The following is a 19,117-nucleotide window of genomic DNA, read 5'->3' as shown; positions in this document are numbered from 1 at the left end:
CACCTGGGGCAGATTCACAGGGAAGAACATTCAGAGAGAGCAGAGGCTGAGATGCCTCTGGAAGGAAAGGGAGGAAAGGAAGCCTGAGGAAAGAAAAGCCATCACGTGCCAGCCCACCAGCAAATCCTGAATGAGTGGGGGAGGGAACAGGATCGGAGTCCATTGAGACTGAGACTCTTTTAGCCTCAGAATGGTGAGGCAGTGGTGCTCAACCAGAGGTGGCTTTGCCCAACCGGCAACAGTGGGTCATCTCTGGGGACAGTGGTGGACTGGAGGCAGTCCTGGAGGATCTTCCAGGGACGCTGCCAGACATCCTACAACACACAGGACAGGTCCCGCAACCCAGAGCCATCAGGCCCCGAACACAAACAATTCTGGTTATCTGTGGTAGTTAGGGTCTGTAAAGTCAATTTGCATTTTTGTCAACCTGTCAGTACGTCACCTTGTTTGTATGTGTTCCTGTAGAGACATACCTTACTTAATATAGTTTGTGGATTGGCATTAAACTCACCGCCAGCAGCACCACAACTCATGCCTGAGAAAGCTCGTCTCCATAAGGCACATCACGGCCTTCCTGCACTCAGAAATACTAGGTGGCATTTCAGAACTATACTTGGGGGACATTTCAAACACTGAAATCGCCAAACAAAAGGCACAAAGATGAAAAAAAAAATCCATGGTATGAAATCAGTGACTCTAGGGTGCCAGTCTACAGGGGTGTGCACTGGGCAGAGCGCTGGCTTAGTCCACCTTAGTCAGGAGCACGCATGTTGGGTGACTTGAAAATTCTGCGACTCTGTCCATGTCCATGATGAATCACAGAAAGACCCACAGATATTGATTTGGGGGTCCAATTAAATTTTAGTGAGCAGGTGAGTTTGCAAATGTAGAATCCTCAATTACTGAGGATCCAAGAAACCCTGGTGTGTGTCAAGAGGACTTGGACCTCGGCTCTGATTGAACATACATTGGATGAGAGATCTAAGGCCAGCAAATTCAAATCTCTGAGGCCCTCTATTCATCCTCTGTTAAATGGGGATGCTTTCTCTCTCTCCTGCCCTTCCCTCCTGCCCTGAGAGAAGTTTGCTGGTACCAGATGGTACCAGAGGGTGAGGAGAGAAGACCACAGACAGAGAAAACAGTGACAAAAAGCTAGGAGCCCAGAGGGAGTAGATTTGGGCCTCATATAAGGAAGAACTTTCTGGAAGCCTGTCCACACATAGAAAACAGGAGGTGATGAGCTCTGAAGACAAGAGCTCTTTGTCTTCAAGCTCGGGCTGGAAGAGGATTGAACCAGTGAGTGGTAGAGAGAATCAATTAAAAAAAAAAAAAAAAAGAGGTGGACTAGATTCTGGCTGATGCTCCCAGATGATGGCCCAGGAATCTGTGCAACTCAGAGCTGGATGCGAAATTTCAAAAACCCCAGAGTGAAAGTTTTGGGAAGTGGGGAGATGATTTGCTCCAGATCAGAAGGTGATAGAAAAGCATCTCTGAGAAGAGGGAGGAAGAGCTGGGCTCTAGGGAGGCCACTATTTGTTGAGAACCTGCTACGTGAGGAGTTGGGCTCCTTTAATTCTCCTAAAAAGCAATACAGTCATCTTTCACCCCATTTTACAGAGCAGGAAAGTGAGATGCCCAGAAATTAAGTAGCATAATCCAAAATGATATAGTTAGCCAAGGAAGTCAGGATTTGAAGTCACATCTCCCTGACTTTCATGGCCACGTTTTGTTTTGTTTTTGCACCAGGGATTGAACCCAGGGGTGCTTAACCACTGAGCCACATCCCCAGCCCTTTCTGTTTTTATTTTGACACAGGTTCTCACTAAATTGCTTAGTGCCTTGCTAAATTGCTGAGGCTGGCTTTGAATTTGTGATCCTCCTGCTTCAGCCTCCTGAGCCGCTGGGATTACTGGCATGTGCCACCGTGCCTACGCTCCACTTGACCATGCACTTTTGAACTTTTGAACTTGTGGGGAGGTGAGCATGGAAGATAGACTCATAGCTGCAGGGATTTCAAACTTCTTTGGAAAAGGGCATAAAGACAGGGCCTGTTGCTTACAGGCACTCCCCCAAGCTCTGAGAAGTGGCTAAAGACCTACTGCCTCTAAACTGGACAGAAATTCCAGGAGTCCTGGGGCAAAATTGGCCACCAGTTCTTGAATCTCGTGAAAGTATGAGACCCTCTATAGGATGCGGCCTAACCCTTGGGGAGGCTGTGGGTAGACTTCAGGCACAACTGTGCACTTAGACAGGAATAAACTACAAGTCTTTATTTTTACATCCTCCAGTGAATATTCAACTCTTCCTCAATTAAGGATGTAGGCAACAAACTCTGCTAGTCTCAGCAAGACCAGCGCCTACATGCCCAGTAGAAATCACAGGCATTTCCATATCCCATCACAGTGGTACGCAGTTCTCAAAATAGTGTTTATGCTCCTCATGATTTTGAAATTAGAGTAGTTAAGATCCACCACCAGATCTTGTGTTGACAAAATGGGACCAATATTACGATATCACAAATTTTGCCTTTTAAAAATATTTTAAGCCAGGCATGGTGGCGCATGCCTGTAATCCCTGCAGTTCAGGAGGCTGGGGCAGAAGGATCACAAGTTTGAGGCCAGCCTGGGCAACTTAGGGAGACCCTCTGTCTCAAAATAAAAGGAGCTAGGGATGTAGCTCCGTGGTATAGTACCCCTGGGTTCAATTTCTTGTACTGCAAAAGAAGAAAGTAATAATAAAAAATTTGATTACTATTTTGGTGTAACTGTCCTTTTTTTAATTGTACACATTTTGCATCTATAAGCATTATTCTGAGACAACTGATCAGCCTGCCAAAGGGGACCATGGCCCCTAAAAGCCAAGGAACCCAGCTCTAGAGTAAATGGCCCCTTGGCCACCAGATGGTAGGTGTGACCAGAGGGCAGGACCTGGGCAGAGAAGGAGGAGGGCTCAGGGAGAGTTAAGGCAGTGGGTGGCCTCAGGAGGTGACTGGTGGAGGGTGGGGTGAGGTATTGTCAGATCTGGGGGTGGGGGGACATTGGTGTCAAAGGCACATGTCAGAGAGTACACAGCCAGGGAGAAGCCAGCAGGGTTCTTCCAGAAGAATCCAGGCTGAGACTGGACTATGAGTCTAGGGCCTGACTTCCTGGGTTGGAATCCTGTCCCCTTCTCTGAGCCTCAGCTTCTGTAAATGGGCTAACAAGCGTATGTACCGCACAGGGTGATTCTAAGGAACAAATGAGATCATCTTTGCCAAAAACAGCATCCCAAACTGATCAACAGCCACCTTCCAGAGGTCACCTTCTAGTGGGGAAAGGCTGCAGAGAAGGGACAAAAATAATAATTCATACATATGTTTTTGGAGATGAGGGCTCACTGTGTTGACCAGGCTGGCCTTGATCCCCTGGGCTCAAGCAATCCTCCAACCTCAGTCTCCCAAGTGGCTGGGACTACAAGTGTGTAGCACCGTGCCCGGCTTAATGATTAATATTTCAACAACTACCACTTGTTGAGCAGCTGTTATGCCAGGATCTCCATCTATGATATCATTCTGCCTTCCTTGAGACCCCCGAGGAGCAGAGAGAGGCAGGACAAGAGAACTAACATGAGGAGCAGGAGTGGCCAGTAGAGCGAGGCTATGAGAGACTGGATTTGCCGGAGAATGAGGGGCAAGAGGACGGGCCGAGAGAAAGGGAGCCAGCAAAGTGGGGAGAAAGGAGGGGACCCAGGAAGTGATGTCCCTCCAGGGCTGGCATGAAGCACAGGCAGTCAGGAAGCCTTTTGGAAAGGGAGGAGAAAGGGGCTCCAGGGCGGCACGTGCACCCCGCTGTTTCCTCCCCACCCCAGGCTGCCTACCTCGGTGGCAAAGAAGCCTTTGGGCCGGTGCTTGCCCAGGGACGCCAGGCCACCAGGCCCAGGACTCTCGCTTGCACTGATGGTCTGTTGAGCTGCCGCCAAGATTTCGTCCAGTTTGTCTAGACAGAGGCAAAGGTGGGTGGGTAGACCGAGAGATGAAGTTTGCTCAGACCCCGCCACAAAGGCAGAGCTGGCGCGTGTGTGGGGGAAGCCCGAACACCGTTGTGAAGGAACCAGAAAAGGGCTGCTATCCTCCACCCCGCGCACCGGTAGTCCTGCTGGGAGACACCTCTGCCCGCAGCAGGCAGGGCCCAGCGATGGGAAAGAGTGAGGCAGAGAGTAGGAGAGCCCTCAGGGGAGGGGGCGGGCGGCAGACAGAGGGAAGGGGTGAGATCGTGGCATGGCTGGGGTACAAGACACGCGCTAAGTGGAAGTGGCTGAAGGGCGCGGGGAGAAAGAGTGAACGTGGCGCCCAGCAGGGCCGAGGGGTGGGGCACGCGGGCAGACCCGGAGCAGAGCTGGTCATCTTACTGAGAGCCATCTGATACACGGTCCGCTTTTTCTCCATGCTGGGCACTGGCGCAGGCTGCTGCTCGTACTCTGTGGGCAAAAGAGACGGATGAAGCCCAAGGGCGCCCCAGCGGACGGGGCGGAGCAGGCTCGGCCCGTGGGCGTGGCTAGCAGGTGCAGGCCGGTGGGCGTGGCCAGCGGCTGCGCAAGCGCGAGTGGGGGCAGTGAGGGGCCGGGGGTCAGGGAGGGGCGAGTCCACCGGCGGGATCGGGAGACAGGGGCCCTCCCGCCAGTCCTGTACCCACTCACCACTCTTCTTCTTCCAAGGGGAGACTAGCCCGGGGGAGAGGCAGTAGAGGAGCCAAGAGTTAGGACTTCAGGGGGAGGCGAGAGCCCCCTCTCTGGAACGCCCCCCTCCCTCAGGGCCCCGGGTGGCGGGTGGTCAGCTGCCCGACCCGCCCCTGACGGCGGAAACGGGACCCCCCTGGGTCCAATGGGCCCTGTCTGGAAGGAGGGGTTCGCTCTCCTGTGTTATTGGGATTTGGGGGGAGCCAGTGGAAGGAGAGAGAGAGCGAGAATGGGGTGGGGGCGAGGTGGCACTGATGTAGGGAGGCCTGAAGGAAAGAAAGAGCGACCCGCAGAGAGCGGGACACATATAGACCCTAAGAGAGATCCCGACAGAGAAACAGAGATACAAGAGGACAGGGGAACGTGTTCTCTCAGCGACACACAGGCAGGCCACAGAGTCTGGCCCATAGATTGGGGAACAGAAGGAGGACGAGGACCCTGATCACTAACAACACTAACAAACTCGAGGGACCGTCCAGCCCCCTCCCCACCCCTCCCTGGCCCTCAGCCCCAGCAGCCCCTCAGGCTCACCCATTTCCTCCAGCTCTGAGGTCATAGACTTGGAACGAAGGGAGATGGCTGGGGGCGGGAGCCGCTTAGCCTGCTGGGGTGCTGAAAAGGCGACGTGGGGGTGGGAGTCATCAGAACCATGGGGACAAGACCCCATGACTTCCTGCCACCACACTGCTCCCAGAGCTAGAGAACAGCACCTCCGGCATGCTGAGCCCTCCCTGCCTCCTTTTGTCCCCAGAAGGGTCATGAACAAGCAGCCTTGGGAAAGTGCAGGCCTTGGGTGGTGGGGACCAGCCATGAAGGCTCCTGAGGGTCTTGATCTGGTATCTGAGATGCCCAGGCCTTGCCATGCAGGTGTGCGAAGTACCTTTCTTATGGACAGCTTCATCCATGTCCGGGTGCCTGGTGACCATCACCACCTTGACCATCAGTGTGTTGCCCCCTTGGCGGATCATGTTTACCACCTGTCGGTGGCCGACCTTCACCACGTTCTGCCCATTCACCTGTGGCACAGGTTTGGATGAGGGAGGATCGTTTTCAGCTTCAGAATCCCAGCAAAGTGGCCTCCTACCCTGCCCTGTCCCCGTCCACCACTCTCCCCTCCCTCTGAACCTCCTCACCATTCCTGCCCTGGCCAGGCCCCTACCCCCTTCCTGAACTCCCTGGCTCAGGGTCCAGGAGGAGGCTCTGCGTACCCTATTCATCCCGGTCCCCTTCTCATCCCCCAGAAGTGTGTGTGTGTGTGCGCGCACACACATACACACACATGCATGCGCATGTGTTGGAGACAGCTCTGTGCCACTCTTTCAAGACACTTCAGAAGAGACCTCAGAGGGAATTGTGGCTGGGGGTGGCCAGGGAGCTGGGAAGCCTGGTGCCAAAGGAGACTCTGGAGTTGGGCAGGCAGATCTTGGTGTGGACTATGAGGGGACTGGGGGCCTGTCATCATGGCCCCATGGAAGAGAGGTGGCAGGACTCACCTCGATGAGGAAGTCTCCCATTCGAAGTCCAGCCCTCCATGCCACGCCGCCCTCGTCCACTGACTCCAGGTACTGCAGCGCCGGGAAGGCCGGGGTGGGGGTGAACTCCTCGATGGGGGTCTGCGCTGCAGACAGGGAGGAGCCGGCGGGGTCGGAGGGGAGGGGGTGGAGAGGCCAAGCAGGGGATGGGGCTCAGACCCAAGTCACGGAGGCCTCACCGTAGCTGAGGGACCAGCACCCCAGGGTGGGGTGGTGGGAGGGGTGGGATCCCTTCCTCTTTCCATTCCTCCCACCCTGGCCCTGCTTCCTGGGTCAGAGAGCCCTGCTCCCAGCCCCTCCCCGGCCGGCACTCACCCTTGGCCCCCCGGAGCACGAACCCAAACCCCTCACTGTCCTTCTTCTGCAGTAAAACTGTCTTCTCCTTAATGATGTAATCGCTGGCAGGAAGGCAGGAGGGATGGGGGTGGAGAAGGGATCATGAGATACAGAGCTGGCGCCCCACCCAGCAACCCGGTGCCCCAGCCCCTGCTCTGCTCCGGGACCATTCACGGCACCTCCTGGGATGTCTCTCCGTGTGCATGTGCTGGCAGCAGCCCTGACAGGCCTCCCCCTCAGAGCCCAGAGTGCTCTCTCTCCCACTCACTCTTTCCTCATTCATCCATCCATGCATCCAGCCACCCATCCATTCAGCAAGTAGTTACGGGGCCCACTGTGCACCAGGAACGCAGAGGGCTGGGGAGAGAAGCCTCCGGAGACCCGCAGAGCTTAGCTTGGGTCCCTGCTAGCCACTTCCTATCTGTGACCTTGAGCCCATGACTTTAACCATTTGTGCCTCAGTTTCCTCACCTATAATGGGGGATAATTACAGACCCTGCCTGATGGGGTCATGAGGGAATTCAGAGTGGGTAACATGCATGGTGCATGGCACAGCGCCTGGCAAAAGCCTGTGTTCAGTGGGACCTGAACACAGGTCACCATCCTGGGATCAAGGTATTAAGTCACAATGACACGTCCTTTGACGAGACCCCCTCTCAACTCCGTTACTATACATTACAGTAACACTTCCTGAGGTCCCCAAGCCAAGTGGGACTCTGCTTGCTTTGTACTACCCAATATGGCAGCCACTGGCTGCATGTGACTATTTTTATGAAAGTTAATCAAAACTAAAAGCATTCAGTTCCTCAGTCACAGTGGCCACATGCAGCTGGTGGCTACTACCATGCAGGACAGTGCTGACACAAAACATTTCCACCGCTGCAGAAAGTTCCAGTGGGCTTTCTTTAGGCCTTGGTAAATCTCAAGTGCATCCCCCGAATGCCATCAGTATGCCCTAGTAAAATGTGAACTCCCCATGAATATGCTGACAGTCCTCAGGAAAGCCACCAAGTCCCACCAGTACATTTGGGCAATGCTCACAAACCCAGTAAATATCAATGAAACTGAAAACTTTGCATTTATATCCCTGCCTGTGCAGGTTTGCTCAGACCACTGTCCCAAACTTCAACATCACTACTGTATACCTCAGCAATGCACAGCTCATCCTCCAGGGAGACCAAGACCCCAGGTCCATCAAGAATGCTCAAACACCCTGGACCCAGACCACTCCCTTCAGAACCCCCAAGAATACCTAGGAGCCACAGAATGCACACCTGTTTGGTCCCAAACATCCTTCAGTAATAACTGGAGCTGGAGACACTGCATACTTGTAGCCCCTCCCCACTGTTCCTCTTGCACGTCCTCAGGTATGCCAACAAGGCCCAGACCCCCTCAGTGTACCCCAGTAACATCCATGCAGCTTCAGCACACTCCAATAATAGCCAAGCGTGCTCCCCAATTACCTACCCCCACAGATTTAGCAAAACAGCCCTCCACGAATACTCCAGTATATTTCAGTAACACCCCCACATATCCCAGTATGCTCCAATAATAACTTCCCCCTCACTCCGATCTCAGTGTATTCCCATAACACACCCCCTGACACATCCCAGCACATGCCAATAATACCCAATGTGCTTCTAGTGTATTTTGGCATCACCCCCACAGGCACCCCTGTATACTCCCATGAACCCCACGAGTTCCACTGTAAAATCTATACATCTGTATCATAGCAACCGTGTTCAGCACGTGTACTGCCAGCCCGTCTCCACCCTCCTTAGCGCGCCTTAATGTGCTCGACAGCACATATGTACACACAGACACATCTGAGCCGCAGCCCTTGCTGGAGAGTTCACCCTGGTCCAATAAACACATCCACACCACACCCACCATGTCTTCCTCCCCCCTGATCTTCTATGCAGCCCAGGGCCTGGCCACCTTTGCAGCTAATGGAGCTGCTGTTGGGAGAGAAGGGCTGAAGGAGGCAAGGTGAGGGGAACAGGAAGGACAAGGGGCCAAGAAGCCTTGGGCGCAGGTACAGTGGGGAGGCAGGGTCAGCAGAAGTTGGTTCTGAGGTCAGGGCTGCCTGCTCCTGACCATGCATTTGGTGACATCCTCATCCCCACTTTTGCCCCGCCCCCAACCTGACAACCTCCTCCAAGCCTTATGTCCTTGCTACTCCCATATCCTTTCCAGCTCTCCAGGCCCCGCCTGCAGCCAAGAGTGCCCATCAGCACCCTTTATCCCTCACCAGCAGCACTACCTCTTTCCTTCATTCATACCTCTCACCCCTCCCTCCCCCACCTTCCCCTTACCCCACACCGTCCTCACTCTCCATCCACAAGCCTCAGAATCCTCCGTCCCACAGCACAATCAGTAAAACCCCATGCTGTGATACACCCAGAGGCACTTGCTATGGGCAGGCAGTACATAAAGCCCCTCACAGGCAAAGCACTCACGTGTCCCCCCACAACCAGCCTGTGAGGTACATGTAAGTACCATTTCCACTCTGCAGGTGAGGGAACAGAGGAAACAAAGGTTAAGTAACTTGCCTGAAGTCACAGGGTGAATAACATTCAATAATATCCAAGAAAATACCCGGGCCACTGCAGTAATAATACCCTCTACTCCATTGCACCCAAATACCTTGAGCACATACACAAAATCACCAGGAAATGTCCTCCTAAAGTTTATCTCAAGTTATGCCAACCACCCAGCGAGTAACACGTATCAAACTGCTAAATGCCACTGTTTTAAGCACTTCATGTTTATCTATCCATTTAATCCTAACATCAGTCCTAGGAGGCATTAGCTGTTATTGTTCCCATCTTACAGATGAGGAAACTGAGACACAGAGAAAAAACTTGCTCAAGATCACACCAGCTACAAAAAAATGTGGAAGCCATGATTTAAACTTCCCACAAGCAGTATGTCCCAATAATCCATATACCCTAAGTGTCCAAACACCCCCAGATCACCACAGCATCCCTCTGTCCTTCCCTCCCAATTCCCACCTCTGAATCCCATAAGGGACCTCTCTCCTCGTTCTCATGACTGGGTCACATGGGCCCTTGCTATCTGTGGTGGCCCCCATCCCGCCAACTTCTCAACTGCCCTCTTGTCCCCCAGCTTCCTGCAACTCTGTATTTCATCTCCCCTGTCCCCTCCCCCTGACCTCACTCCATACCATCTTGCAGTTCCTCCTCACCCTAACCACTCCACCAGCCTGCACAGCCCTCTGCAGACCCTCATCCCACCCCAGGGGACCATCTTTCCACCTCCCACATTCCCTTCCCCAAAATGTCCTCCTCAGGCTCCTGTGACCTCCTCACCCTATCCATGCCACCTCTCCCTGCTTTCCTTAGCCTCATCTCTCCAACGTCCTCTTTGGCCTCCTCTGTATGTGTCCCCTAAATCACCCCCAGTTCCTACTTTCCACCCTACCGGTTCATCCATGGGAAGCTCTCCTCCTTGCATCCTCAACTCAGTTCCCCAGCACCCACCGAGCACCCTCCAGCACCCTCCGCAGCTCTATTCGCAGCTGCATTCATTTACATTCCCTGCGTCCTCTCCCCTGCTCTCCAGGCTGCCCAGATCCCCACCCCCAAATCCTCTTCGCATTCCCGCATTCCCTCTGTACCCTATTTCCTTTCTTTGCACACTCCACACACCCCATGCTCCAGCATCCACTCCCTACTCCAGCACCCCCACTCACCCTGTCCCTCCCGCTCCTACTCAGGCCTCTCCACCTTCCCCTCCCCCACATGTGCTATCCACACTGCACCCCATTCACGCTCTCTGGTGCGGACTACCTGCCTGTCAGGAGCTGGCAATGCGCTCTCCCCCAGGCCATCCCTCGGCGTCCCTGAGAGGCCTCTGGAGCTCGGCGGCCAGCTCCTGTTCCCTGGATCCCACACGCGGAGACTGCGGCGTCCACTCCCCCACCCCCACGCGGAGGTCCTTCTCACACACTCAGAATCCCACAGCCCCACGCCTGCGGCTGTACATGGCGCCCCTCTGGTGCTCAGCCCCTCCCCGTGTACCCATATCCATGGGCATCTCCACAGCAAGCTCAGAGGCCCCCACACAGGGAGGCCAGCCCCCTTCTCCATGCTGAGAAGTGGCAAACACAAGCAGATGCGGCTCCCCATGCAGAAGCTCAGCTGTGGCCCAGTACACGTGCCCGGCATGGGCAGAGGGCAGAACCTCTGGCTCACAAGGGTCCCCTCCCACGCAAGACCCCCTGGGGGCAAGGGGAGGGGCACATGGTGATAGAAACACAAGAGGGACCAGTGAAGGGGCTAGTGGGGGAGGGGCAGGCTGGGCACTGGAGGTGGGGTGTTGGGAAACATAGCCGCAGTCCCTGGGACAGATCCACTCCATCTCTCTCTCTCTCTCTCTCTCTCTCTCTCTCTCTCTCTCTCTCACACACACACACACACACACACGCATGCACGCACACACACGACTCCCCAGACAGCCTCACTATAGTTCCAAGTCACACAGAGACAAACACTGTCACACAGGGCCACACAGATGGACACAGCTGTGGGGTGGGCTAGGAGCCCGCCAGCTCCCCATCTCTCTCCCTCTCACACACATACATACACATACGGCTGCAGGCGGTCACACACACGCATATCGACACAGCCATACTGACACACGCACAGTCGCACAGTGACACGCAGCGGAAAAAGAGGAGGGGAGGGGAGGGGAGACTGGGGGCGGATTGCGTGTGTGATGGGGGGACGACTGTGAATGGGAGAGAGGGGTATGAATGGGGGGACTTGCCAACTCTGGGAAGAGGGGCGGGGAAAGGGGGATCAGTGGAACAGGGGCCTGGGGGTGTCGGTGCCTGAGGGAAGCCACTGTGGCTCCCCGGGGAGGGCTGCACAGAATGGGGGCGCTGACGGCGGCAGCAGGGGCAGTGGGTGCCGAACCTGGAGTGGGGTCCGTCTGGAGGGCCAGACTGGGGAAGGGTCTTGCGGAAAGAGGAGAGGGGGCCAGGAACGGCCGGCCGTGAGGGGGTGGAGGACGGTCCCGGGGCTGAGGAGTGTGCGCGGGGGCTCTAGCAGAGGGGCCCAGGGAGCCGGCCGAGGGATCGCGAGGAGGGATGGAAGGGTTCTAGGCCGGGCCGAGGTTAGGGACAGGCAGGGAGGGCAGGGGCAGTCTTGGGCTGGGGGCAGCCCTCGGAGGGGCGCTGGCGGCCGGGCAGGGTCCCGGGAGCGGGCCGGGGCCTCGGGCCAGGCCGCAGGGAAGGGGCGGCGCGCTGGGTTACCTGTAGATGTACCAGACGCTGCGCCGCCGGGGCCCCAGGGCCGGCCAGCTGGAGGAGAGCGCGGGGGGCGGCTGCGGCAGGGAGCCCCCGCCGGGGCCGCCCCCGAGACCCCCGCCGCCGCCGACCGCAGACAAAGCCATCGCCGCCGCGGCCCCGGCCCCGGCCCGGGTCCCGGTGCCGGCCGCCCCCGCCGCCGCCGCCGCCGCCGCGTCCCCGTCCCCGCTCGGCCGAACCCCCGTGTCCGGGCCCCCAGGCCCCGCCTCATGCTGACCCGCGCCGGGAGGGGGGAGGGGGAGGGGGCGCGCACCCCCCCGCGGGAGGGAGGGCAGGGCCGGGGGCTCACATGCCGGGGGGCGCGGGGGCGCGGGGCGCGGGGTCGGGCCGCGGCGGTAGCGCGAGGACCGCGGACGGCGCCGGCTTCAGCACCGCGGACAGCTCCGGAGGCGGCGGCGGGCGGGAGGCTTAACCCCTTGGCGTCCTGCGCCGGGTGGCGGAGGGGGCCGGGCAGGGGGAGGGGGCTGGGAGGGGAACGCGGGGGCCCCCTTGGCGGGAGAAGGGGGAGGGGCGAGGCGCGGGGGGAGAAGGGGGAGGCACTTCCGGTCTGCCCCCCCTTAACCCCCCTCCCCCCTCCAGAGCCCTCCCGCGCAGGTGCAGAGCGAGGGAGAGCGGAGAGAGGGACGCACAACATCACACAAGATGCCTCGCAACCGCGTGCAGGGACGCATGGACAGAGCCTCACTTCCCGGGCAGGGACACCACGGGTGAGAGAGGCCCCGGGAGCGGACACGCAACCCACCACCACAGACCAACACACAAGGCACCCCAACACCGCCTGAAAGGGCCCAGAAAGGAAGTCCAGGACATTCAGACCTGGCCCCTGGGGAGGCAAGACAGCACTCCCCCATGGCCCAGAAGCCCTGCCAGAGGGAGACACACAGCACCCCAAGCCGGCAAGAGGGGAGAGTGGCGCACACCAGGAGGGGGATACACAGCTGGATGGCCCTGCTCCAGCAGGGGTGCTGGGGCCCAGTAGTGGGATGCAGGACAGACAGAGGCCAGGCCAGGTCACCACAGAAAGGGCCAGGTAGAACAGAGGGAAGGCAGGAGGAGGGGGCCTCAGGCACTCCACACACACAGCAGCACAGGGAGCCCCAGGAGCAGTGGAGGAGAAAAGACAGGAACCACAGTAGACAGCAAGACAGGCTAACAGGAGGGGAAGGAGGTAGAGAGTGGACCATCCCCAAACAGCTGGTGAAGCAAGTGACCTCCCAGACCAAGGCCAAGGAGAGGCCCAGAGAGATGTGGACAGAGACAGAAGCAGAGGCCAACTCTCTGAAGCAAGAACACCAGGGGTGGGGGAAACCTTGATACTCACCCGGTGCCCAGAGCCGGAGACGTGCCAGGTGAACACGCACAATGGTCAAGCGCCTCAGACCCTCGGGGCGCAGGGTGGCATTCCAGTCCCACTCCCTCTCCCCATGTTGTCATTTCTCTTCCCACCCCAACCCTGACCCTTCCCCACTGGCCAGAACACAGACACAAAGGTTTGGACACATTTAATGGAAGGACGCTATGAACAAGGAGACCCTTCCTTGGCTTGTGGGGCGGCGGAGGAGAGTGTCATCTCTCAGACACCAGATTATGACCCTCCCTCTCCCACAGCCCTGCCCTCTGGAAGCCCAAGCCCTGGAGTTCTCCCTTCCTCTGTTCTCCCCTCCCCCAGCATTCCAGATCCTGGATTCCAGATCAATCAGATAGATGCAGATGCATGCACACACTCCTCTGTGCTGACACGCACAGCAACATGCACAGACCCACAGATGTGTACAGAGACCCGCCTGTCCACATGTGTGATCAGACACATGAACACTTCTGGCAGTGCTTGCCCACAGACTCAGAGAAGCACAGATATGCAGAGCCAGTTGCACAGTTAGCACAGTCACAAATGCACCCGGATATATCGAGTGGGACAGAGCATTTTTACAGGGACCTCCATCTAAAGGCCTTCCAGCCACACATGCACACGGATGGGTGTCATGCACACCTACAGAGACACACATCCACACATTGGGAAACCTCAGCTCTGGTCGTGCACACGCACACATTCATTCACCCCACAGGCACCCCGTCCTTCCCATCCTGACCCCGTCCCCTCCCTGCCCCTCCCCTCTCACCTCCCTGGGCCAATCCCATCCATCAAGCTTCAGAAGCAAGTCAGCCAGCAGCCAGGGAGGGGAAAGGTGTCAGTGTGCCCCTCTCCCGACCCCATCCCACCTGGCCCTGCCCGTCCCCTCCCTACACCAGTGCAAGGCAGGGGATGCACACACACTTCCACTGCATGTGACTGCACAATGGGGCACATGAAGGAGACCAGAGCCTCCACCCAGCCACACACACGAACACCCCCGGGGTACCCAGCCACCTCATTAGTCTCTGGCTACCCCAAAATGGACAGTCTCAGTGGCTGCCAAGCATGGTTTGAAGTTGGGCTGAGTTGTCTGAAGCCAATGCCTTCTCCCACCCTTGACACCCCTTCAAATTTTGGGAGGAGATGAGATGGGGGCTTAGAGCTGGTGGACATAGCTAAAGTGTGGAGTCTGCAGGAAGACTAGGGCGGGGGGGGGGGGGGCACCTGATAGTGTAAAGACATTTACCTTGGGGCATCAAAGCTGTCGTAGGAGCCCACAGTATAATGCCGGAAGAGTCTCTTTGCTTTGTCACTGCGGCTTTCTGCAGGAGGACAAGGAACAATCTTGAACCCTTGCTTTGGAATCCATGAACCCACCCCAGGCTCCTGGCCTGAGCCTTCCTTCTACCTCCAGCACCCCACCCGTTCCCCAGGAGGGGGAGAGGAAGGGAGATGAGGATTCTAGGGTGTACTGGGGACAGTTGGGAGTTCCTCGTTACCTTGCTTTCCCTCCTGGGAACGGTTTGCCACCTCTTCCAAGCAGTCAGAAGGGAACCAGCCAACACGACCTTTGACCTGGCCTTCCCAGAAGCCTCCTTCCCCGATGCTGAGCACTGGACGGGAGCAGAGACATGGGAACATTTTGATGTGTCTATGCTGCTCCCCAGCCGCCAGCACACTCCTGAACAAGTAGCCTGCCCACAATCCCTAGCACCTGGCTTACGGGCATCCTCAAGAAATGTCTGAAGAAGGGTGAGGGGATCATGGGAGAACCAAACCATGTCACTATTACCTTCAAGATTTCTGGACCCAAGGGGGACATCAAGAAACATAGGAGTGAGGGGAGCTGGGCCTGATGGTGCACGCCTGTAATCGCAGGGACTCCAGAGGCTGAGGCAAGAGGATCGCAAGTTTGAGGCCAGCCTCAGTAACTCAGCAAGACCCTAAACAACTTAGTGAGACCCTGTCTCAAAAAATTAAAAGGTCTGGGGATGGATGTAGCTCAGTGCCAACAACCCTGGGTTCAATCGCCAGTACCAGTTGTGGCTCAGTGGTAGAGCACTCACCTAGCACGTGCAAGGCACTGAGTTCGATCCTCAGCACCACATAAAAATAAATAAAAGAAAGGGATTGTTTAACTAAAATTAAACTTAAAAAAAAAGAAAGAAAGAAAAGAAAAGAGCCATCGGGGGGAAAAGGCATTTCCTGACATGGTCCTCCCAGGTTAGGGGCAGGTCCTCCGTCCTTATCTATCTCCCCTGATAATCAGCCACAGCCAAGCTGTATAATTCCCCTAAATCATCCTAGGCCCTGTGAACTTGGGTGGCCATTGCAAAGACAAGCTGTGCTCCCCCTGCCACCCTGCTTCTGCCACATTCTGAAGTGTCCTTGCCACTTAGTCTTTTATCCTTTCCTCCAGGGCCCTCCCTCTTTGCCTCCCTTGGCTCTAGAAAGAAAAAGAAATTAAAATCTCCTCCTTCCTTCTCCTCGCCACAACTCAGGATGCTTGCTGCCAGCTCCACCTCTTGGCCAGTGGGCACATCTTCACCCTCTGCCTGTTACATGCCTGGCGTTGAAGTACAGAGACGGGTGACCAGGCTAGCAACGTTTACCCAGCTATCACTCTGTGCCAGAACCCTACAGTGAGCATCTTCACTATCGCTGTTTTACTGACAAGGAAACTGAGGCTCAGGGAGCGACATTATTTGCCCAAGGTTCTAGGGCCCGTCACTGGCAGGGTGGCTTTGAACACAGATCAGTTTCCAGAGCTGATGCTTTGAGTTATTAATGTGCTGCCAACTTTTCATCCAAGGCTCGCTGCTGCTGCTGCTGCTGCTGACAAGTGATAGACACTTGTCTTCCCTGTTCTCAGCATTCCTCATGACTCTGTCCCCACTCCTCCACCTCATTCAGTCTTTGCACCCACCCAGGGAGGGAACAACTGTTTTTCCACTTTGTGCATGAGGACACTGAAGGTGACAAAAAAAAAAAAAAATCCCCTATCTGGAGATGGCTCAGGCCACTCTAGGAGTTGAGATCCTTTTCCCTACACAAACGGCCTCCTTTGATAGGATGTGGGGAATTCAGCTGAGGTGTCCAGGGTCATGGACAAGAGCAGAGATAGCAAGTCCAGGGGCCTGGGTTCCTGGCTGGCTCTGCCATGCTTGGCTGGGCAGTCTTGTAATCAGTCATTTGTTACTGGATGGATACTTATTTAGTGCCAGTCATGACCAGGGTAGATACTGTTGCACACAATCACTGTGGCTCATGGAGGTCCCAGACAAGTGGCTGTTGGAGAAGTAACTCTACAAGCCACTGCAGGATTGGAAATTGAGGCCAGAAATCAAAGGGAAAGAACAGGGTGTTGGGAGAGAGGGCAGATGGGCGTGCATAAACTAGATGGCACAGGGCCCTGGGGTCCCTGAGGATTGACATATTGGCTGGAGAGCTGAAGGATCCCAGGAGTTGAGGAGGCAGAGAGCGGGAGGAAGGGCTTTGCAGGCAGAAGGAAGAGTCTGGCACAGAAAAGGATGTAAAGTGTGTGGAGAGCGGAGAGAAGGAGAAGGTCTCCAGAACCACATGCGTGAAGGAAGAGTGGGCAGGAGGGCGCCGAGGCCAGGGGACAAGGTTGGGCTTTGACTCTGACAGCAGAGGGAGCTGGTGAGGAGCTCAGGGGCCTCACGCATGCAGGCCAGCCTTGAGACAACCAAGTCCCTTTAATGAAAGGGGGATGTGAAAACAGGAGGAAGTGGGTCCTCTCCCTACACAGAAAGACAGTGGAAGATACTGCTCTGGTCTTGGGCACCCTGAAGGTCCCTTGCCCCGGCCTCGGCTCCCCTTTCTTCTTTCCCTCATCCTGTCCCCCCACTTCCCAGGCCACTGGCTCTGACGCATCTTGTCATTCATCCATTCACTCAGCAAATGTGCACTGGGCCTCCTGTGTGCTGGGTCACTAAACTGGGCCTTGGTGACCCAGAGACCAATGACCTGTGACCTCACTGTCTGCAGGAACTTAGACTATGGGGAGACAGACTACAAAGCAGACCAAGGAATCAACCTGGTCCCCACGTGCCTCTTCAGGCCTTCCTTTGCTAGTCTGGGTGGCCGGGCTGTCCTCCTCTAAGTGCCTGAAGTAGGGCCACTTATGACACCAATGGCTAGCCCTTACTCAGGGCTTATTATGTGCAAAGCATTGGTCTAAATGCTTTATAAGACTATTTCCAGCCTTGTAAGGGTCTTATTTTAAAGATGAGGGAACTAAGGCCCACTCAGAAGTGGTGGGGCAGGATTTGAACCAGGCAGCCTGGCTCTCAGCCAGCACACTGCTCCTTCTCCTGGTGTTGACCTTGTGTCTGCAGCTCACCTCCCTCCTCCAAAGCACTGTGCTATCCAAGAACACACCGAAGGCCCGGCCGGGTCTGCATGTGGGGGCCAGTGCACTGTTCTCCAGGGGAGAATGGGAAAACCAGAGAGGCCACCCTGGTATCAGCAGCCCCCACTGACGGAGCCCTGGCCTCAGCCAAGCCTCACACACCTGCCACCTCCTCAGAGCACCCTCCCATTTCTCAGATGAGAACACCTGGCTGCGGCAGGAGGTGAAGTCAAGGGTGCTGGGCTTGGACTGGGGACATTGGGCAAGTCACTTCATCTGTGTCCCTTCACTTATACAATGGGGCTCAGGACCCCTTCCTGAAAGGGCGACCAGACATCTAATGAGACCACGGGGGTGAAATACTCCAACCTAGCTATCAGGGTTCCGCGAAAGTTCCTTCCTCTCCTTCACCTGGACCCTGCTCCTGGCAGGATCCTCTCAGTGTGCCTTCTCTTCCAAGGCAGAGGGACCTCTTGGGGCTCACTGGGGTCCCCAGAGTGCAAGGGACATTCTAGGTGCCTAGGTGCTGCTCAGATTCACCATGTCTCCTCCCAAACGAATGTGGCGCGCCTGCCCCCGCCTGGCCCCACAGTGCTGCGTGGCCCGTCCTGTTACCTTTGATCTTCTCGCCCTTGCTCAGGGAGATTTCCCCCTCAGCTTGGGCCTGGTACGACTTGACAGCCATGAAGGAGCGTCCAGGTACCGCTGAGTAGAGCTTCCTCCGCCTCCCGCGGCTGCCCAGGGAGCCCCCAGGGCCCCCTGAGCCCCCTGTGCCCCCGGCTGGCCCTTCCCGGGGCGTCCCGCTGGAGCTGCATACACAGAGGGTGTAAGAGGCAGGGGGCGTGGAGGGAGGGGGCATCTCTGGGAGAACAGGGGTCCGCGGGTGGGAGGGGGATGGCGCACCAGAGTGGGGGAGGGGTGAGTGGGTTTCCCAGCTCTGGAGTCCTCCGGGGAAGAGGGCATTTAGAGGCTCCCTCTGCCTGCCCACCGATGCACCCCAGCCCCCTCTCCTGGCTCCCAGCTTCCGCTCTGCCCCCTCCCGCAGTCCTGCACACACTGCCTGATTCAGCTTCCTGAAACGGAGCTGGGACTGTGTCATCCCTCAGCTCAGGAGCCCTCAGCGACTCCCAGCCTCCTCCTGGGTCGGGTCCAGGTCCTTTGCCCACCACTCCCGGCCTCTCCCACTTCCTCGCTGTGCCTGGCTGGCCCTGCTCTCTCTGCCCAGGCCGGCCTCCCTGCCCTCGAATGACTCCTGCCCATCCTCCCTCTGCCCTTGGTGACCTCTTCTCCTCCCTGGGCTCATCCCCAAGTCTGGACACCCCTCCCAAAGCCCCTGCCCATGCCCACAACCCTCCTCCTGCTCACCCCACCCTGACATTCTGTCTGTCCTCAGGGGCTGGAACTGATCTTTCTTTTGGGGACCCCCAGTCCCAGGCCCCTGTCATGCACAGGTGCTTAGCTACAATTAGGTGATTTGG

At 56.7% G+C, this 19,117-nt stretch overlaps 1 protein-coding gene across 1 annotated transcript in view; it reads right to left on the bottom strand.

The window, feature by feature from the left end:
- Shank1 (SH3 and multiple ankyrin repeat domains 1) overlaps window positions 1-19,117 on the bottom strand; it is a 41,724-nt gene that overhangs the window by 12,208 nt on the left and 10,399 nt on the right. Inside the window, exons 11-20 of the mRNA XM_071605231.1 lie at window positions 18,255-18,448; window positions 14,767-14,880; window positions 14,514-14,589; window positions 14,034-14,060; window positions 6,561-6,643; window positions 6,207-6,331; window positions 5,594-5,729; window positions 5,245-5,325; window positions 4,387-4,455; window positions 3,856-3,974 (exon numbers count right to left, since the gene is read on the bottom strand). Of these exons, the coding sequence (XP_071461332.1) occupies window positions 3,856-3,974; window positions 4,387-4,455; window positions 5,245-5,325; window positions 5,594-5,729; window positions 6,207-6,331; window positions 6,561-6,643; window positions 14,034-14,060; window positions 14,514-14,589; window positions 14,767-14,880; window positions 18,255-18,448 (1,024 nt within the window). The remainder of the gene's footprint in view (window positions 1-3,855; window positions 3,975-4,386; window positions 4,456-5,244; window positions 5,326-5,593; window positions 5,730-6,206; window positions 6,332-6,560; window positions 6,644-14,033; window positions 14,061-14,513; window positions 14,590-14,766; window positions 14,881-18,254; window positions 18,449-19,117) is intronic.

Source organism: Marmota flaviventris, chromosome 18, assembly GCF_047511675.1.
Source record: "Marmota flaviventris isolate mMarFla1 chromosome 18, mMarFla1.hap1, whole genome shotgun sequence".
Lineage (NCBI taxonomy): Eukaryota > Metazoa > Chordata > Mammalia > Rodentia > Sciuridae > Marmota > Marmota flaviventris.
This window is presented reverse-complemented; position numbering and strand designations above follow the sequence as displayed.